General features: G+C 44.0%; 1 protein-coding gene across 1 annotated transcript; it reads left to right on the forward strand.

Annotated features, from left to right (window-relative positions):
* Positions 1 to 4,864: 4,864 nt before the first annotated feature.
* LOC309567332 (uncharacterized protein) lies at positions 4,865 to 8,336 on the forward strand. The gene is made up of 2 exons (XM_082272748.1): positions 4,865 to 4,912; positions 7,030 to 8,336. The coding sequence occupies exon 2, from the start codon at positions 7,111 to 7,113 to the stop codon at positions 8,182 to 8,184; it is 1,074 nt and encodes a 357-aa protein (XP_082128874.1). The 5' UTR covers positions 4,865 to 4,912; positions 7,030 to 7,110; the 3' UTR covers positions 8,185 to 8,336.
* The last annotated feature ends 12,529 nt before the right edge of the window (positions 8,337 to 20,865 follow it).

Consider the following 20,865-nt stretch of genomic DNA (forward strand, 5'->3'; position numbering starts at 1 on the left):
ATAGATCCCCCAGCAGCCAGCATCAATAGACCCTTCCAACATACCCCAGCAATCCCGGTCACTACATACATTCACTGCTAGTAGTGCTGGAACTGCGTTCCTGCTGAAAAAAAGCCCTGCAGATAACCGATGTACAGGCTCTGGATTGTTGGGCAGTCTTGGCTTTAGATACACTTTTAGGGCTCATTTTACACCACATCAACTGCACAAAACAATGCAGGCTCAATGCCAGGGCGCATAGAAAATAGTTGTTTTTTATGTGCCTTGTTAGCCCCATAATGCAGCTTTGAGGTGGAATTGTAGTGCTTTGCGTAAAATAATAAAAAAGGCAGATATGCTGCATTTTTTCATACTACATCTCATCTCTTGTCCTGCACATCTCCAAACTTGGGGTGCAAAAAGGTGGATGATAATGTCATTTTGTGACATTTCAATAAAGATTTCAAAAAACACAAAGTTAACGAAATGTTGTTTTGTGGCATTTCACTAAAGTAAAAAAAAAAAAATAATAATTAATTAATTAATTAATTAAATGTAATTTTGTGGAATTTCAATAAAGTTAAAAAGAAATGTAAACCGTGTCTTAGGTTGTTACAATGCAAAGTACCACCCCTTACCAACCATACCCAATGGGCACAAGTTTGCACCCGTTTTAGCATGCGGACTGGTATGAACAACCCCTAATGGATGTGTGCTTTATAAAACATAGTGCATATACAGTGCCTTGCGAAAGTATTCGGCCCCCTTGAACTTTGCAACCTTTTGCCACATTTCAGGCTTTAAACATAAAGATATAAAACTGTAATTTTTTGTGAAGAATAAACAACAAGTGGGACACAATCATGAAGTGGAACGAAATTTATTGGATATTTCAAACTTTGTTAACAAATAAAAAACTGAGGTCTGAAAACTGAGGTCCGCTTGAAGCGCAGAGAGCATCATGAAGAACAAGGAACACACCAGGCAGGTCCGAGATACTGTTGTGGAGAAGTTTAAAGCCGGATTTGGATACAAAAAGATTTCCCAAGCTTTAAACATCCCATGGAGCACTGTGCAAGCGATAATATTGAAATGGAAGGAGTATCAGACCACTGCAAATCTACGAAGACCTGGCCATCCCTCTAAACTTTCAGCTCATACAAGGAGAAGACTGATCAGAGATGCAGCCAAGAGGCCCATGATCACTCTGGATGAACTGCAGAGATCTACAGCTGAGGTGGGAGACTCTGTCCATAGGACAACAATCAGTCGTATACTGCACACATCTGGCCTTTATGGAAGAGTGGCAAGAAGAAAGCAATTTCTTAAAGATATCCATAAAAAGTGTTGTTTAAAGTTTGCCACAAGCCACCTGGGAGACACACCAAACATGTGGAAGAAGGTGCTCTGGTCAAATGAAATCAAAATCGAACTTTTTGGCAACAAACGTTATGTTTGGCGTAAAAGCAACACAGCTCATCACCCTGAACACACCATCCCCACTGTCAAACATGGTGGTGGCAGCATCATGGTTTGGGCCTGCTTTTCTTCAGCAGGGACAGGGAAGATGGTTAAAATTGATGGGAAGATGGATGGAGCCAAATACAGGACCATTCTGGAAGAAAACCTGATGGGAGTCTGCAAAAGACCTGAGACTGGGACGGAGATTTGTCTTCCAACAAGACAATGATCCAAAACATAAAGCAAAATCTACAATGGAATGGTTCACAAATAAACATATCCAGGTGTTAGAATGACCAAGTCAAAGTCCAGACCTGAATCCAATCAAGAATCTGTGGAAAGAACTGAAAACTGCTGTTCACAAACGCTCTCCATCCAACCTCACTAAGCTCGAGCTGTTTTGCAAGGAGGAATGGGCAAAAATTTCAGTCTCTCGATGTGCAAAACTGATAGAGACATACCCCAAGCGACTTACAGCTGTAATCGCAGCAAAAGGTGGCGCTACAAAGTATTAACTTAAGGGGGCTGAATAATTTTGCACGCCCAATTTTTCAGTTTTTTATTTGTTAAAAAAGTTTGAAATATCCAATAAATTTCGTTCCACTTCATGATTGTGTCCCACTTGATGTTGATTCTTCAAAAAAATTACAGTTTTATATCTTTATGTTTGAAGCCTGAAATGTGGCAAAAGGTGGCAAAGTTCAAAGGGGACGAATACTTTCGCAAGGCACTGTATAACCCATAACCTAACCCATAGATGCATACTTACCTTTATCGGACAGCCGCAGCTATGTTGTTTGTTTACATCCGGTGCCACCACAAGTCTTGGCTGTCCCAGCCTGGTTTGTGCATTAGTGCTCTATAGACTTCTATGGGTCTCTGTCTCGAGGCCAGAGGTAATCAGAGATGTTCTCTCTGGGGCCGTGATGTGCCGGCACAGCCAGGCCAGTGCTGGAAGGGCTGCCGTTGGATAAGGTAAGTATGCATCTGTGGAGGAGGAGGGTGGGCCAGTTAGGTCAGGGTAAGGGGGGGGGGGGCAAAAAGGAAAAATGTACTTCACTATAAAGTGCACTTATCCTTTAAGGTTGCCTAGAAAGTGCTCAGTCGGTATAAAAAGTTTTTTTTTTGTGCATTTGAATATAAGCCAACCAAGGCATTCTTATAATTTATTAATCTGATCCATGCTTAAATATTCATAATTGAGTGTCCTTCCTAACAGTGTATATTGAGTAGAACTAATGCTGGCCACTAGGGATGAACACTTCTGCCTGGGTTCAGGTCAAGAATCTTGCTGAAGTTCACGCTCTTGATGGTGAATCATATTAATGTTAGGAGGGTGGGGGGATCTTGTTATTTAATTCTGAACAGCAATTCTGGTAAGCAAGCTATTGTCAAACAAAAGGAATTGGAAGCCTGGCATGGCCATGGGGGACACGTGCCAATGCTTAAAAAAAAAAAAAAAAACCTCTCTTTCCTTACACATAATTGTCATCTCTTCCCAGCAGTTCTAACATTGACAATATGGCTGCTGTGAGCCCACTATTTAGGGAACCATTCCTTCTTGTGACTCAGCTGACAAGGGGCAATGGCTTTCCACTGGCTTATAGGTTCTTCCTTAACCTATAACAATTTTAGCCTAAAGTTTATGAATCCAGGGGATTCACCACCAACCCATGGTAGTAGTGAACCCATGCAGGCATCCCAGGCAGTGCAGAGACAAGGTCAACCAGTGCTTAGGGTGAAGATGCCAAACAGGTCAAAGACATGGTAGCTTTTCATTGAACCCGTCACATTTATGGTATTCCACCCAATGGGGACTGTACTTTGAAGAATTGTTATTTTTTTTTTATTTTTAAACGGTTTTTATTAAAGGCAAAAGAAATACGGTACAGTAACATGCGGTTGAAAGATTAGGTACATGCCTTGATAGAACAAGTCACATTGAAATACAGTACTGCAGCATATAACAATCAAGTAACAGGTAACAATGTGATATGTATAGGGGGTCATCCCGGCGCCCCGTCTGAGAAGCATCGAGGGTACGCACTAAATGTAGGTGTGGCCTAGGTCACAATGCATGGATGGACCCCCAAACAGACCTGAAGAAGGGGTCTCAGCTGAAACAAAGATACATATCTAGAGTAGTTATGCCGGGGGCCAGGTGGGGGGGGGGGGGGGCTGGGAGGAGATCAGGGTAAGTAGGAGAGGGTCATGGGGGGGGGGCTATAGGCAGGTGCCCGGAGAGAGCCTCGAACCCACCTCGGGGCCCAGGTGGGAAAAGAGGGCCAGTAATGAGGACGCTAAATCAAGTGAGTACAAGGCTATCGTCAAGACCTGGCGGCAGGCAATGGTCTTTGAAGAATTTTTTATGGAGCTACTATACTTATTTTTGTATAGGAATGTTGCTTCTGCTGCCATTATTCCCTCTCTTCTTTGTCCCCTAGGCACCTGTCCCTTTTGCCTACATTGGTAGTTTAGAAGTGGGTCACCACACATATTGGCCTGGATGCAATCCATGAGGAAAGTATGTCAAATTTGAAGCAGGCAGCAGGTGCACACAACACAGCATGACCTGTAACATTTTTGGCCTTAATTCTGAGAATCCGGAGAATTTGCTGCCAACCCATAGTAGTAGTGAATCCAAATAAGTGCCCAAGGCAGTGCCAGGACAAGGTCAACCAGTGGGACTTGCAACGGGAGGAGTTTCCAGCATGGTTTTAATCACGTTAATGCTTCAGTGGAGTGCAGCCCACTTTTCTCAAGATGCCTCGCCAAACGCCGTCAATAAAAAAAAAACATATTGACCATTCCTCGTGTTGCAAGCTCCACTGGTCGACCTTGTCCCGGCATTGACTGGAGTGCTAATTTTTTTTAATGACATTTTGGTGAGTCTTGAGAAAGGTGGGCTGCACCCTGCTGAAACAGAAACATGCATAAAACGGCACTTAAAATTCCTCCTGCGGCAAGTCCTACTGGTTGACCTTGTCCTGGCTCTGCCTGGGGCACTTACTTGGGTTCACTGCTATCATGGGTTGTCAGCAATTTCCCCGGATTCACAAACATTTGGCTGAAATTTTACAGGTTCTGCTGAGTGCACCTGCCACCTGAATTAATATTATTGTTACACCTAGAAATGGCAGAAAATGTTTGTAATGTTACTAATACTGATCACCTGTATGTTAGAGGCAGCTCCAAGGCTATTGGTGAACTTCAAGCCCAAGCATGCCTTGCCTGTGCATGTTGAGGTTTATAGTTCGCCTGCAGTTGGTTGACCAGACTGCTTCTGCACATGGAAAGGCATTGAGGAAAGGATATGCAGTACGATTCCTGATGCCAAAGGGATAAAATGGTCATAATCCAGCCCTATTAATCCTTCCGAGGGATTTGATTTCCATGCACAGCTTATGTCACAAGGCGCATATCTGACCCACATCTGCAAGATAAAGGTGGACTCCTGGAGCAGACATCACGGGTATGTGACACGACTCAAATGTCATGACAGCAGGAGGAGGCGCACATATATACATACAGACACATCATATACATACAGGCTTTATTCAGTAATACTGATAGAAGCAGAGGCACAGACTAGAGAATATACAGATATTCAGGAGAAATGCAGTAGAGTAACTACGAGGTAAGCAGTTGCAGTAGCAGCTCCAGGGTCCACAGGTCCAACCTTACCCTCTATGTTATGTTACAGGAGGAAGCAGACTGGTTTTAGGCAAAGTTGGGCATCAATGTAAAGGAAGTCTGTCATTAGGGAAATACAGTAAACCCCCCTCCCCATTGCGGGGGTTACGTTCCGGACCCAGCCGCGAAAAGTGAAAATCCACGAAATAGAAAAACCCTATTAAAATGCATTGTAGACATGTTTTTTTTTTACTGTCACTGTACGTGTAAAAGCATTTTAAGGTCTTTAAACACACTTTTAAAACAATAGAAACTCATTTAAACACATAAAAGATACTGAGAGACATAGCAAGAGCTATGGAAAACACAAAAATATTTCATTGTTAATGATTTATATAGTAAAATAACATTACAAAAAAACCCGCACTATACAGGGACCGCAAAAACTGAACCGCGATGGAGCGGGGGTTTACTGTATAGGAGACCATCCTCAATGCTTTTTTCATGTCACTGAACCAAAACAAGTATATAATGGGAGTTGTCACCTCACTTCCTACTTTTTTTCCCCTAGGATCTGCTATCTGAGGTAGGAATAACCAGGGCAGCCATCAGAAGTTTTGGGGCCCCTTACACAGGTTTAGGCCTGGGCCCCACCTGGCCTGACCACCAACATTTCACAGGGCTGGCCCTCTCGCTGTCCCACCGAATCTGCCCACTGGCCATCCCACCGAGTCCTTTAGTGCACCCACTTCTATTTTAACATTCTTACAACTTAGTATATGAAAATTAATCCAAGCCAGCAAAGGGACAGCCTTATATATTTAGCAAAGACACATCCCGATCCAGTAAAGAGACGGCCTTATATATTCAGCAAAGACACATCCCGATCCAGTAAAGAGACAGCCTCATATTTTCAGCAAAGAGACAGTGCAATCCAACAAAGACACATCCCTTCAGCTGCATCAACTTACTCTGCAGCCACCCTGCTTTAGCAATTGCTAGTTACTTCAGCAGCAACAACTCAGTCTCGTTGGTTTTGGCCTGGGTGGCCAGGCCTCTCAGAACACCTGGGCCCCCTACATGTGTATGGGCTGTCCCCCCCTGATGGCTGCCCTGGGAATAACACATAGGGGATACATTTCTAAAGGCAAATAGACTGTGCACTTTGCAAGTGCAGTTGCTCCAGAGCTTAGTGAATGAGGTAAAGCTTCACTTTGCAAAGAATAACCAATCACATGCAAGGAAAATTTAAAAAAAACTGCATTTTTGCTTGCACGTGATTGGATAATGGAAGTCTGCTCATTTACTAAGCTTTGGAGCAATTGCATTTGCAGAGTGCACAGTTTGCCTTTAGTAAATTAACTCCATTGCGTTTCATAACCTGCATAAACCTGTTCAAGTAGGCCTCAAAAGTTGAGGTTCCAGGCAAAGAGACAAAGCCCAAAACCTACTAGGACTAGACAGTTTTAAAAGTGCATGAACCCATGGGAATGCATCAAAATTCAGATTTTAAAAGTGGGCAGACTAATGAATGGTAATTGTTTACTATGGTATACTGCAGTGTAAACCTCTGACAGATATCCTGCTAATTATGTCCTGGCAGGCCTAACTAAATTTCATATATTCAAGGTCTCACATTTAAGGTTCTAGAAAGGTAGTCATTATGTTAAGGTAGCACTCAAGAGTTCAGGCATAAGTCAAAAGTTGTGATTAGGAATGCTGAAAAAAAAAACCTCACAGGCTCAGAATATGCAATCACACTTTTTTGGTTAAAGTAGACATGTAGCAATATCTATTTTTTTCTCAATAATGATGTTGACATGTAACACGGAAATCTGTGCACTGATGGAGCCAATATTGGACATAATCTAAATTTTAATAGAAGAGAAAAGTCATTATAAGTGTTAGGAAAAGTTATTTTTTTAAATGGCATTTCTATTTAATTCATTTCTTTAGGGTGAAAGGGTATCCAAGTGAGAATCACCATCTACAAGTCTGCAAAGTATGAGAAGGTAACTACTAAAGGAAGTCTCAAACATGTTCTTCAGTATGGCAGCTCTGCTGTCCCTATTTCACCTGGCTTGTTCTTTACATTCGAATCCACCCCAAACATGCCCCCTGTCTTGCCTCTGCTATGATTCTTCGAACCTTGTAGAGTGCAGAGGACTGGAACTTCTCGTGGTTCCTCACCACCTTCCTCACAGCACCTGGATGTTGGACCTCCGTCACAACAACCTCAGCCACCTTGATCCCGCCTCATTCCAAGCTTTGTGGTCACTCCGCATCCTTCTGTTGTCTGACAATTGCATTGAGGTTGTGTCTCCAAGATCCTTCCGCTCTCTTGGCTTCCTGGAACGATTAGATCTTTCAAGTAACCTTATCAACAGCCTACCTCTTGACTTCTCTAGAGGTCTGGGTTCTTTACGAGAACTGAAAGTCCCTTCTAACAAATTGACTGCCCTTAATTATGAGAGTCTCAGACATTTGGAGAGCTTGGAGAAGTTGGATCTGAGCAGGAACTACCTGGGTACCATAGAGCAAGGGGCCTTTCGTGGTCTTTCAAGACTTCGCCACCTTCACCTCCAATCCAACCTTCTTGATTCGGTAAGAGGTGGCTATTTCTTTATGCTCCAGAACCTAGAACTTCTGGACCTTTCGGATAATAATATCAGCAGCATAGCAGTTGAGTCCTTCACTTCTTTGCACTCATTACGACTGCTGTCTCTTTCAGAAAACCAACTAAGTCATCTTAAGTTCAAGACTTTCCTAAACCTCCAGACCCCTAGTACACACATTCAAGTTTCTGGAAACCCCTGGGTGTGTGACTGTGACTTGCAGAGAGTGTTTGGAAAGATAAACAGTGTTAGGCACCTTCACATAGATGACTATGATAACCTGACTTGTGAGGGACCACCACAGCTCTCTGGAGCAGCGCTGGTCTCGGTGGACAACCAACTATGTGTAGCAGAGACTGCCACTGTATTGGTCATTACCATCACTGTCCTGGTAACAGTGATTGCTGCCATTGTGATGGCTGAGAGGAACCGCAAGAAAAACCAAGATAAGAACTGGAATGACTCAGATGGTCCATTTGAAACACAGGACAAGTGAGACAAGTAGAAAAAGGGGCAACCTGTACTGAAGACATGTGGAGGCTACTATTGCCGATCTCCCTTTCTGGAAATCAGTCCCGAACTGGGACAAAAAATAGGCCCAGGCATTTTAGAGTGAGCAGCCTGGAGGGTAAGGGGGGTTTGCGGGTGTTCGCAGGGGAAGTTGGTGACGGGAAATTCAGTTAGTCCTCCATATTGTAATGTGGGCACTGTGAAATAAAGGGGACTGCACTGTAAAGGGGCACTGTAATGATTACAGTGCCCCTAGCAATCACAGCCCCCATCACAGTGCCCCTTGCAGTCAACTCCTCCCTCCACTTTCTCTCTAATCACAGTTCCCTCTTTTACTCTCTGCCTCCCCTGCACAGTCTAACATTCAGGAGGGCAGAGGCAGGAATCAGCCTGTGTGTCCTCTTCAAGGTCTCCCACCCCACCAACAATGTCATCCTATCAGCAGAGAGAGAAAACACAGGCATGGCTGCATAGTAGGAGGTGAAAGGAGACTGGAGTCTGGGTCTGGACTGCAGTTGCCACTAACCTCCCGCTGTTCAGCCTGGTCATCAACAGGCCACAGACTGGTACCAGTCCACAGCCCGTGGGTTGGGGAATCCGGCATTATCCAGCTCTTGTTAGGACATGCAGCCCGGTGGCCCTGGCCCACCGGGAAAATGCCCGGTGTGCTCTATGGCAAGTCCGGGCCTGCTGGAAATATTAGTTTTCTATCATACAGTTACCAGTACTTTCAGAGTCATAGACCTGAAACAAAAATGGAAATCAGGAGCTCTGAAGTTACTGACTTTCACATCCCTCATGCTTGTTCCAAATCAGCGTGTCTAAAAACCAAAGAAAGTCAAGTAACCAGCATTTCAAGAAGGGGTTCAGCAATTGCAGCCTTTATATTTCTACCAGTAAAGGTTTCCTTTCAAGTGAACTGCTTGCACTCATTTCAATGTAAAATGTGTTTTTCAACTAGGAATTTAAGGATGCGTTACAAAAAAAAAAAAAAAAAAAAAAGTTTACTTTTGTTTTAAAACCCAGTGGAAGATTTCAGAGTAGAAGTTCCACAGCAGACATTATTGTTATTAGTAATCTGCAGTGTCTCTTCTTCAGGACCAACTGTTGGAGACATATTAAGTATATTTTTGGCTCCAGGTTTAGTAACAATTTTCTCGAACAATAAACATCTTGGTAATTTTTTTTTTTTTTTTTAAAGTGGAACTTTATTTAGAAAATGAAGTCCTGCTAGATCACTTCATGCTGGCCCCTTTTGCAGGTATAGCTATGTAAAACATTAAAGATAAGTGTCTATATTGTTTAAAATCCAGTAATACACTAACTCGCTCTGCACATGCTCAGTTGCCCTCTATTTTTAGGCACTGTGCCGAATTTGTAGAGACCGATCTGCTGACAGCCTAACGATTTACTGCTGTTCAGGGGCTTCTAGACTCTGGGCTTCAGCAAAAAGACAGCCTTTGGCAAGAAGAAACAGGAACAATGCTGGAGGCAATTTACAGAATGCACTAATTTAGGTAGCATAATTATTAATGTGGAAGGTATGTTTTTTGCTAAATAACATTATCTTTTATCAAGTTTTTATGCATAAATTTCCACTTTAAATTGCTTTTACTTTCTCTCGAATAAATAATCTGTCCTCCAGTGGTCCAACAGACATCCATTTGTGGAAGGACCGTCTGTATCTACACTTCCAGCCCCAACTACTTACCACAGACACTAGAAGTGGGCCTTATTCCCTCATTTCCTACTTTTCATGTATCATGGACAAGGTATCAGGAGAACTAGGGAAAAGGAAATGTATAGCGCCTAGGATATTGATGGGGAAAGGGAGAGGGGATGTGGGTATCACAGACCACTGCCACTCAAATTTTGGTAATCTACCAAAAAACAAGTGCTAAAAAAATAAAATTTGTGCAGCGCTGGTCTCTGATCCCTAAAGCTAACCAGTCTGGGTAGTACCAGTGATAAACAAAAAATATGCATACATAAACAAAATAATGATACCTAGTGAATATGTGCAATAGTACGCAAAATATAATAATTTATATACATAACCATAAATATACTATATCATTATATCAATACTTTTCATCAGTGTGCAAAAAAAAAAGTGTGAATGCAAAATATGTGCAAAGAATATAAAGTGCTGAAAATATGCGCAAAAGTGCAAAGAAAAAATGTCCACTATTGAATAACATAGTCCATTTGTGATCCGGAGAACAAAAGAATAACCACTTGTCAATCTTCTTTAAAAATGATTGTGCAACTCGCTAATAATAACACCTAGTGTGTATCCTTTACTATCCACACCAAACCGACTCACCAGAAAAAATGTCTGATCAAATTATAGATTGGCAAATGATGCTCTCCACAATAGATGCACAGGGGTTGATCCACATGTGCTTAGCCAGATCTCCTGCATAAGAATCCACTCAGGCTCATCTCAACAACATATGGAGAAGTAAAGGCAGGAGGACTTCCATTGCGTTACACCGTTTAAAACTGAACTTTTATTAAAAACTTAAAAGAACCACTCACATGTAATATGTGTCCTCTGACACTAGGGAGAAAACGCTTGTATAATGTTTATATAAAGGTAGTTGTTTGGAGTAATTCTGGTGCGATCTATGGACATGCCCCTGTATGTATGTGAATGTTGCCAACTAACCCGTAACTAGCATATAAACAGATTGCAGAATGATAGAAGCTTTTCTGTACAGATGTATAATGTTTAGCCTGTCGCCTCCAACTGTATCCCTCAGACCGCGAGATTGATGCAGGTATGCACAATGAGGTCAGAGTCATTGCCCTACCCTACGCATTTCGTCATTCAACGTCCTCACGGAGCGAGAAAACTAAAAACAAAAGAGTTGGGAACTTAGGAAGGGAACATTTTGTTACAGTGTTTGGGAGATATGATGAGCCACCAAGTAAGTCCATTCAATGGGAAATTCGTATCAGAGAGCTCTGGTCTTGGCCTAAATGCCCAAAAAGTGATATTTATAGCGAGAAACTTTCAATTGCAGGATTTTAATATGAGACTCCAGCAGCAAGTTTTGCCTATAGTTGTACTTTAATATCAAATTAAAATCCAGAAATAAAAGTAGAACTTGTCTTTAAAGTGTATGTATAGCCAAACTTTAATAGGGAAGTGTTATAGATGTCTATCAGATTATATTTTGTATTCTGTGTCTGGTTAGGAAGTTTTCTCTTCACTTTCTATCTTGGAGATGCAACAATAAGTGAAAGGAAAAGTGAGGGGGATTTCCATCTTAGAAAGAGGTCACCAGAACATTCACCCTCTCAAATATTTCCACTCACCTTTTGTTCTCATGGCAGCTCTAAAATTTAGGTTTCCTGACTTACTGTCTGTCGGGCTCACTAGAAAATATAGCAAATTTTCCCAGCATGGACACAAAGAACTGTAAGATCGTCATCACTTTGGAGGGCTTTCTTCTCACTTACTGTTGTGACTATGGGACAGGACCTGAAGGGAAAGCTCCTCAATAAGACGCAGAAGTTAAAAAAATAAAAAACCTTGACAGGGGCATAACCCTTCCTTAGTCTAACCAAAAAAAAAAAAAAAGTTTGGCTTTTTGTTCTACTTTAAAAGAGAAGTACGGGAATCATTTTTATTTTGGAATCATACTTACCTAGGTGGTTGCAGGATCAGTCCAATGCTGCATCTGTCCCCACTGGCTCTAAGACTGAGACCTGAGCGATCAAACCCCACCGATCGCTCGGCTCCTTGAGCAGAAACCTGGTGACTGTCAGTCACTGCTGTCTGCTCTGCTACCCCCTTGGCTGTACTTCTCTTTTAAGGCTTCCTATTTAGCACCCTTGCCATATAAAGCTTCCATCACAAGTGTTTTCCTTCCAGGCAAATTGACTGTTTTCTCTATTTCTAAAACATAATTTTTTAAAAAGTTCAGATGGTGCATAACCATGCTAATACAAAAATAAACTTAGGTATCACACACATCATTTCCAGTATATACTGTATATGTTTAGGCTTTACAACCCTTTTCAACACAGAGGAACCCTTGAAATAACTTTCTAGTCCCAGGGAACCCCTGCTTAAAATGACCATACCTATAACTCATGATTCATTAGTGTGTCAGTGGAAAGAATGCTCCTTACACTTGTGGTCATTGGGAAGAATTACCCCCTTACAGATAGCAAAAAAGGCCAATGGTGTCAGTGGGAACTTATCTGAGAGCCAAAATGGCTCATAACCTAAGGAACCTGTTGCAACCTCTGGAGGAACCATAGGGTTCCATGAAAGCTTGGTTGAGAAACCCTGCTGTAGACTGTCAACAAACTGTACCTTCTGTCAGATGTGAACATTTAAAAATATTACTTAGAATAGCTTGTGTAGCAAGCTAAGATTATTTCTGCTTTTTTGGACAGCAATGAACAATTTAACCACAAGATGGCGCACTTGTTTCATTTTTATAGCTGTGAACCCATTGAAGACAGATGGGGTGTGCCTTCTGGAGTATGGAGCCATGTACAGGGGCATTTATTTACAAATGTATTTATTTAGTTAGAATATACATGTGAATCCCGATTTCTGGTGTATTGTCATGGACAAATTTATTGGTACCTTTACGGTTCATTGAAACAATGCTTTATTTCTTTTGAAAAGTGATTAAATTTAAATAAATTGTCTGTTTGCTATATATTATTTTTGTAAAAAGAAAAAATGTATAGAAAAGGGTATAAGTTCCTTTTAAATTGGTCCTATCTTCATCTTTATAAGTCTTGACCCAAATGCTGCAAACACATGTTAAGTCTAGAGTTGGATGGGATAAGGAGCAATACCTTATTCCTCCCTCTGGCAGGCTCCCTCCCATCTTTGCAACTGGTACCCCCAAAGACTCTTCTGTATGTTGGTGCAGCAGGCAGTCACATCAAGGACGAATAGCCCTGCAGCATGCATGATGACGCAGAGGTTCCTGCCAACATGAGATAGAGAGAAGCAGAGACTGCAAGAGCCTGCTGGAGTGGGGAATAGGGGAAGTAGGACAGCTTCATCCTCTACCAGTGATGGTGAACCTTGGCACCCCAGATGTTTTGAAACTACATTTCCCATGATGCTGATGCACCCTGCAGTGTAGTTGAGCATCATGGGAAATGTAGTTCCAAAACATCTGGGGTGCAAAGGTTCGCCATTACTGCGTCTACCCTCTACAAGCATTTAACTCTTGCAGTGCAACACATGTTAATTCCCCAATTCTGGGGTCTGGCCTTTTATTTTATAATTCAACCAGTGTAAGCACCTGCATTTGGCTTGGTATCAGGCCATGAATAGCAGAGCTCAGACAGGAAGCGGAAGAATCAGCGCAAGCAGCCAATCAAGTGTAATGAAGCGTTGATTTTCTAACAAGAGGTATGCTATAGGAGGAGACAACAGAGAGGTGAACTCATCAACCTTTTAATGTCCAGTCATAGGTTAGAGGAGGGACAAGACTTGTAATGAACCAGCTTGGACCAATGTAAAATAGGCATATGCCATACCTGTGGAATCTGGAAATCACAGTAGTAGTCAATGCTACTACATTGACCACGCTGCCCTGCTGCATAGTGACCAAAGAGGGGCACTCGTTTGGCACAGGGGCCATTTACAGAACACCTTTTATTTTTTTTAATGAATGAAAGGTGTTCTCTGATTGGATGAGGTGGAGATTGTGATGTCAGCTGTAACACATAAGAACTCATATCAGCAAGTACCCACTTTAAGGTTTGTTTGTTGCAAGTATGAAGGAGCAAGATGGAGCCAGTTTGTATTCAAAGCACATTTACATTGTATATGTGATTCAGTACACAAAATGTAGTGGGACCCACAACAAAAATTTCAGGTGCCACTCAAGGCTCCACCGGGCCCTTTTGCATGTCGTGCCGACAAGGACATGACTTGTCCAAGCTCAAAACATACAGTAGGGAGAGGAAGGCATATAAGTCACACATTACAGTAAAACCCTGTGAGGTGTACGACAGCCTCAGCCCGGGCTCCAACACGTTTCACTCCACTCCCCGGAGCTTAATTGTGGGGGGAAACAAAATACTGATATGGTTTGGGTAAAGTTTTAGGAAAGAAAGAATGTCACATCGTTTGATGGAAATGAAAATTATCACCCTACAGAGGGCTGAATTCAAAGACACCCCGAAAATCAAAGTGAAAAATGATACAGCAGGCTAGTCCAAATTAAATTTTATTTAATTGCAGCAACTCAAAATGCTACTCCATAGTTTTTATGGTCCCCAGGTGTTTGTACGCATGCCTGACAATGTCAGGGCATGCTCCTAATGAGATGACGGGTGGTGTCCTGGGGTTTTTCCTCCCAGATCTGGACCAGGGCATCACTGAGCTCCTGAACAGACTGAGGTGCAACCTGGGGACGTTGGATGGACCACAACATAATGTCCTAGAGGCAGGGCCATCGCTACCTATAGGCAAGGTAGGCGCCGGCCTAGAGCGCACATCAGTCAGGGGCGTCCACCCCACGTGAGTGAAGCGGTGACAGTACCGTGGGCTCTTTTCCCTTGCTCGATCCATCAGAGATCTCAGGCAGTGGTGCTGTGACACAAGGGAGAGGCGAGCTGCAGGCTGTCAGTGTTTCCCTCGCTCGCCGCCCCCCCCCCCTTCTAATGTCGGCAGTGCGGGAGAAGAGAGAGCAGCTCGCACAAGCTTTCTGTCCACTCCTATTCCCTCCCAATTGGCCACAGCGGAGGATCAATCAGAAGAGCCACATGCAGTATTTTGGACAGGGCTTCACCCCTCTTTACTTGGCTCCTCCCCTCACCCTGCAAGCCCGTAGTGTGTCCGGTGTCTGGAGCCGTTCCCTGTTGTGTCCCCTCTCTGGAGCCCGACACCCTCTATAGGGTCCAGGTATCGCCTCATGCCACCAGTAGTGACACTGACCCTAGCCAAATGCAAAACTAGCGAAAAAAAAAGTCAGAAAAGCTGAGTAGGGAACTATAAGGTCAATGGCCTCCACCTGTAAAACCATTCCTGTTTTGGAGTTAGTCCCATTGTTGCCCATCTAGTGTACCTGCTCATTTCATTAACACCAAAGCAGCTGAAACTGATTAACAACCCCCTCTGCTACTTAACTGACCAGATCAATATCCCAGGAGTTTAATTGACTTGATGCTGTACTCTGATAAAAAGTGTTCTTTTGTTGAGCAGTGTATATATATATATATATATATATATATATATACACATACATACATACTCATATATACACACATACACTATATTACCAAAAGTATTAGTAAGCCTGACTTTATACACCAGTGCACAAAACAAGGTTCGTAAAGATATAGATGAGCGACCTTGGGGTGGAGGAACTTGAGTGGCCTGCACCTTAACTCGATAGAACACCTTTGGGATGAATTTGAGCAGAGACTGCGGGCCAGGCCTTCTCTTCCACATCAGTACCTGACCTCACAAATGCACTTCTGGAAGAATGGTCAAACATTCCCATAGACGCACTCCTAAACCTTGTGGACAGCCTTCCCAAAAAAGTTTAAGCTGTTATAGCTGCAAAGGATGGGTAAACTCAATATTGAACACTACGGACTAAGACTGGGATGCCATTAAAGTTCATATGATTGTAAAGGCAGGCGTCACAACAATTTTGGTAATATAGTATATTATATTTATGCTACAATAATAAACATGGGATAGTTCTGTGCAATAAAAAAGGTTAAAAGAAAAGAAAAATGCTCAGAGAGCTTGAAGCACCTTGCAGCTGAGGCCTGAACAGCCGCCTGATAAAATCTGGAGAACAGAGGTCCAGGTGGCAGCCTCACAATCCTGTGATACGTATGCTTGATGCTAAAAAGCCCAGAAAAAAAAACCCCAGCAGATCTGGTGAAATGAGCTTTGAGATGTTAAGGAGGAACTCTGCTCCTAAGTATGTAAGCCCTGGAATAAAAGTTGTCTAACTCCCTTGGCAATGGTGGAGCTGGAAGCAGAATGTTTTCTACGAGAGCATATAAGGAAAAACAAAAAGGGACTCCGTTTTTCAAATCTTCCTGCTATGTTTTAGAGTGGGACACTATACTCACTTAAGTAGAAAGAAAACAACCTTAGATAGAAAAGGTCTTGGTCTCAAACCCACATTGTTCCTGTGCACTACAAGAAATAGCTCCTAACAAAAAAGGGCCAACAACTCAGAAACACACCTAACAGACATAACTGGCCACTAGGAAGGCAACCCTACATGCAGTGTTGGGCATGTTACTTAACCACTTTACCACCGGAGGATTTTCCTGCTAAAAGACCAGGGGTTTTTTTGCGATTTTTTACTGCGTGACTTTAACGGACAATCGCGCGGTCGTGCGACGCTGTACCTAAACGAATTTCACGTCCTTTTTTTCCCACAAACAGAGCTTTCTTTTGGTGGTATTTGATCACCTGTGCGATTTTTTGATCACGCGCTATAAACAAAAAAAGAGCGTAATTTTTGCAAAAACAACAATATTTTTCACTTTTTTTTATATGAAATTCCCCCCAAAAAAAATGTAAAAATCAAAATTTTTTAAAATTTTCGGCCAATTTGTTTTACGCTACCTATGTTTGGTAAAAAAAATCGCAAAAAGCGTATTTTGATTGGTTTGCGCAAAAGTTATCGCGTTTACTAACAAAGGGAAAGATTTTTGTCATTTTTGGTGTTTTTTTTTTTAACGAGTAATGGCGGCGATCTGCGATTTTTTTTGCGGTACTGCGACATTGCGGCGGACAGATCGGACCCTTGACTGACATTTTTGACACTTTTGGGGGTACCAGTGACATTACTGCAGTAATCAGTGCTATATATATGCACTGTTACTGCAAAAATGACACTGGCAGGGAAGGGGTTAACAGTATTGGACAGGGAGGGGTTAAGTGTGTCCTAGGGGCGTGTTTCTAACTGTGCAGGGACAGGTCTACTAGTGTAAAAACAAAGATCAACAGTTCTACATAGTAGAACTGTTTGATCTTCACTTTTACACAGGGAGAACTGACAGGCGGCTTGTTTACATAAGCCGCTCTGTCTTTCTCCCGCTGTACCGGCGATCGTAGTGTGACCGGCGGACATCGGGTCCGCCAGTCACACTCCCGCACTCCTCCGTGAACGAGCCGAGGCGGGCGCGCGCCTCAGCGGGCGCGCGCCCGCCCGCTATTGGCTCTGGAAGGAGTGACAGGCGAGCGACGTAGACCTACGTCACTCTGCCTGGCCGGGGCCGACTGCCGCAGTAAATATACTGTGCGCAGTCGGCAAGCGGTTAAAAAAAGTAATTAGTTAGTAACTGAGTTAAATCAGTAAAAAAGTAACCAATTACCAGGGAAAGTAACTATTGCGTTACTTAAAATATTTTTTTTAAACACATTGTACACTAATCTACACTATTTTATTGTTGCACTACTCTGCCTCTGGCAATTGCGCATGAGCACGGGGGAACGGAAGCTTTTTTTTTTTAAGCTTTACATTTTATTAAACATTTTTTTTTTTTCACACTGTAGCTTTACATTTCTTTTTTAACTATTTTATTGCTATCAGAAGGGATGAACAACATCCCTTGCAATAGCATGGACCATGACAGGTCCTCTTTATGGAGAGATCTGGGCTCTATTAGACCCCATGTCTCTCCTCTGTCCTCCAAAGCATCCAATCAAACCAGGATTGGTTTGATCAGATGCTTGTTCAAGCCGGTAATGGACTGGTTACATGAGGGGAGCAGTGTGTCAGGGAGGGGGAGCAGTGTGTCAGAGGGGGGGGGGCAGTGTGTCAGAGGGGGGGGAGCAGTGTGTCAGAGGGGGAGGAGCAGTGTGTCAGAGGGGGAGGAGCAGTGTGTCAGAGGGGGGGGGCAGTGTGTCAGAGGGGGGAGCAGTGTGTCAGAGGGGGGAGCAGTGTGTCAGAGGGGGGAGCAGTGTGTCAGAGGGGGGAGCAGTGTGTCAGGTGGAGGAGCAGTGTCCACACTGACCAGTAACATATACAGTAATACACAGCACATGCACCAGCCTCAACTTCCCCCCAGCAGATGCATGATTGCCTCGCACAGCTCACCTACCGCCTCCTCACGGGTCACGACTCATCCTCCTGTTCTTTGGCCTTGGGTGTCCCTCCAGGGCAGCCAAATCCCGCAGCACAGCTGCCAGCAGCTCCCTCACCTCCGGCCCCTGCTCCCCCGAGGAAACCCGAAAGTAGCAGCGCGCGGAGCTGCACATGTAGTTGGACAGGGTGTTGAGAGGAGTGGAGGGGAGGGCAGGAAGGGCTGCACATCTAATGCCGGCCAGGAGGAAAATCATTGGCTTGCTACTAGTAAACGGGACAAAGGGGCGAAGCCCTACATATCCGCTCTGCCCACCCCGACATCAGTTTGACAGCTCACAGCTCCACACACTCCAAACTCCCTCTCATTGTGATCGCCCCCTGCTTGCCCACCAATCAATTATAGTAATGCCGCATTTTATTGTCAGTAAGGATAAGGGCGTTACTAAGGGGCAAACAGTAATTCATTTGATTACTCATTACTTACAAAAGTAATGCCGTTTACTTATGTAGCAATATTTCCAGGCCTGTGGGTCTGCCATTGTTACCGGTTACCTCTCCAGCCCATGTGAGCTGCGACCCTGGGTGTGAGAACTGAGACATTGACAACACCGGCATTTTTGTTTAGTTGTTTTATTGTATTTTTAGGGGATGGGAGAAAGGAAAGAGTGGGATACTCCTTTGGCTCGACTACTTACAATTCCAGGACTTTATAGCAAAAATGCCTGTTGGTGCTGTCTTGACGCCAGCCGACGCTAGCCAACACTTACAGTGTGTTCAAAGCGCCAGTATCTCTGAAAGCTGTGCTGGAACTCAGACTTAAGTCCAAAAGATCCAGGACTGTAGAACATTGAACATCTGACACTGCTTGCACTGCAAAGTCACTGACTACTCCCTCCAGCCTTGCACTGGCTTGAGGTAGCTTGCTGTGGATTCCTGTGTGGCTGCAACTCCTAACTGATGCACTACACACTGTGCACTGACTCTTCAGGGCCGAACTACAGGTAGCCCCCTTTATCACTTCAGGGTCCTCAACCTGGGTACCCCCTGTATCAGTTCAGGATCCTCTGACCAGGCACCCCCTTTACAGCTAGCTGATACTTGGATCTTAGAACCTTCTCTGGAGTGGTCCCCTCTAACACTAGGCAGACCCCCAGGGGCAATCAGTACTCACAACCTGTGTAGGCTTTCCTGGGACTGGACCCCTCTTGCTCTCCGCTGGTTCTCGGCACACCGGATCCCCTTCAGCTCAACTCAGCACTCTCTGGATTCTCAGGCAGCATCCCGAGACATCTGCTTCCTCTGACTGGAGAGACAGCCATCCTCTCGCTCCTGGGACTCTGCTTCCCGCCAAAGACCACAAGTCACGCACGCCCATCAGACTTCTACCCACTCCCAGAATCCTTTGCAGCAGAATCTGCCTTCTGGGGTAGTTACAAGCCTGAATGTGTCCCTGATTGGGTTTCCTCCACTGCTCTATGAGAAGCCTCTCACAGAGCCAGTGGGGAGACTCCCCTCTCAGTAGGCACACCTGGAAGCCACGACAGTCTAACCAAAAAGCAATCATTTACCTGTAGGGTGCTACACCTATAACTGCTTTTTTCCCATCCCTACCTACATGTGAGGTCTCCCAAATTGATTTCTATAAATGAGCTGAAAGAGGGGTCTCTGAAGCACAGAGCACACTAGGTACAGATCCACAACGTGATACGGAATGTTAAATTAGGGGATTTACATGAGAAACCCTCTGAAGAAGTAATGCTTAACCACTTTAGGACTCCTCACGTTGCTGCTACTGCAGCAAGGTGGCAGCCATGGGTCTAGCGACACAGACCTACATCGCTGGACTCCTCCAAGCCTCGGCAGCGCAGGCTCGCTCCCGCTGTGTTTAGAGACAGCAGGAGTCAGGCTGGAGGAAGAGAGAAGACGATCACTGTCTCTCTTGCCCAATCGTCATGGAAAGAGTGAGAAAATCTGCCCGCTTGTGTGAACAAAACAGGCAGATCTTCTCTGTGACAGACAGGGACAGATCACAGGATTCAGCATAGCTGAACCTGCGATCTGTGTCACACAACACACACACACACACGTCAGTAAGCATGAGGCACACATTTAACCCCTTGATCACCAACAGTGTTAACCCCTTCCCTGCCAGTGTCATTACAGTAACAGTGCATATTTTTAGCACTGGTTACTGTAGTAATGTCACTGGTCTCAAATACCACCAAAAGAAAGCTCTATTTGTGGGGGAAAAAAAAAGGATGTAAATGTAATTTGGCTACAGCGTCGCACAACCGCACAATTGTCAGTTAAAATCACGCAGTGCCAAGTTGAAAAAAGTGGCCTGGTCATTAAGCAGGAAAATCCTCCGATCTTAAAGTAATTAAAGGAGTACAGCCAAATGGATCACAGGAGTGCAGTTTGTTCTACACTCCTGTGATCCATTTTCAGCCAACAGCGGGCTGAAGCATCACAGAGTCTGTCCCAGCTCAGGACCTTATGGTCGGGGTCCGCCCACATGCCTGGACCAGCACCCGGCTCAGCTTCTCAGCGGACCACTGAGAGCCTGGACCGGCCACTGCCACCCTCTCCACAGCCTAGTGCTCGAGTGAGTGTGG

This window comes from Pelophylax lessonae (assembly GCF_965119305.1).
Source record: "Pelophylax lessonae genome assembly, chromosome: 11".
NCBI lineage: Eukaryota > Metazoa > Chordata > Amphibia > Anura > Ranidae > Pelophylax > Pelophylax lessonae.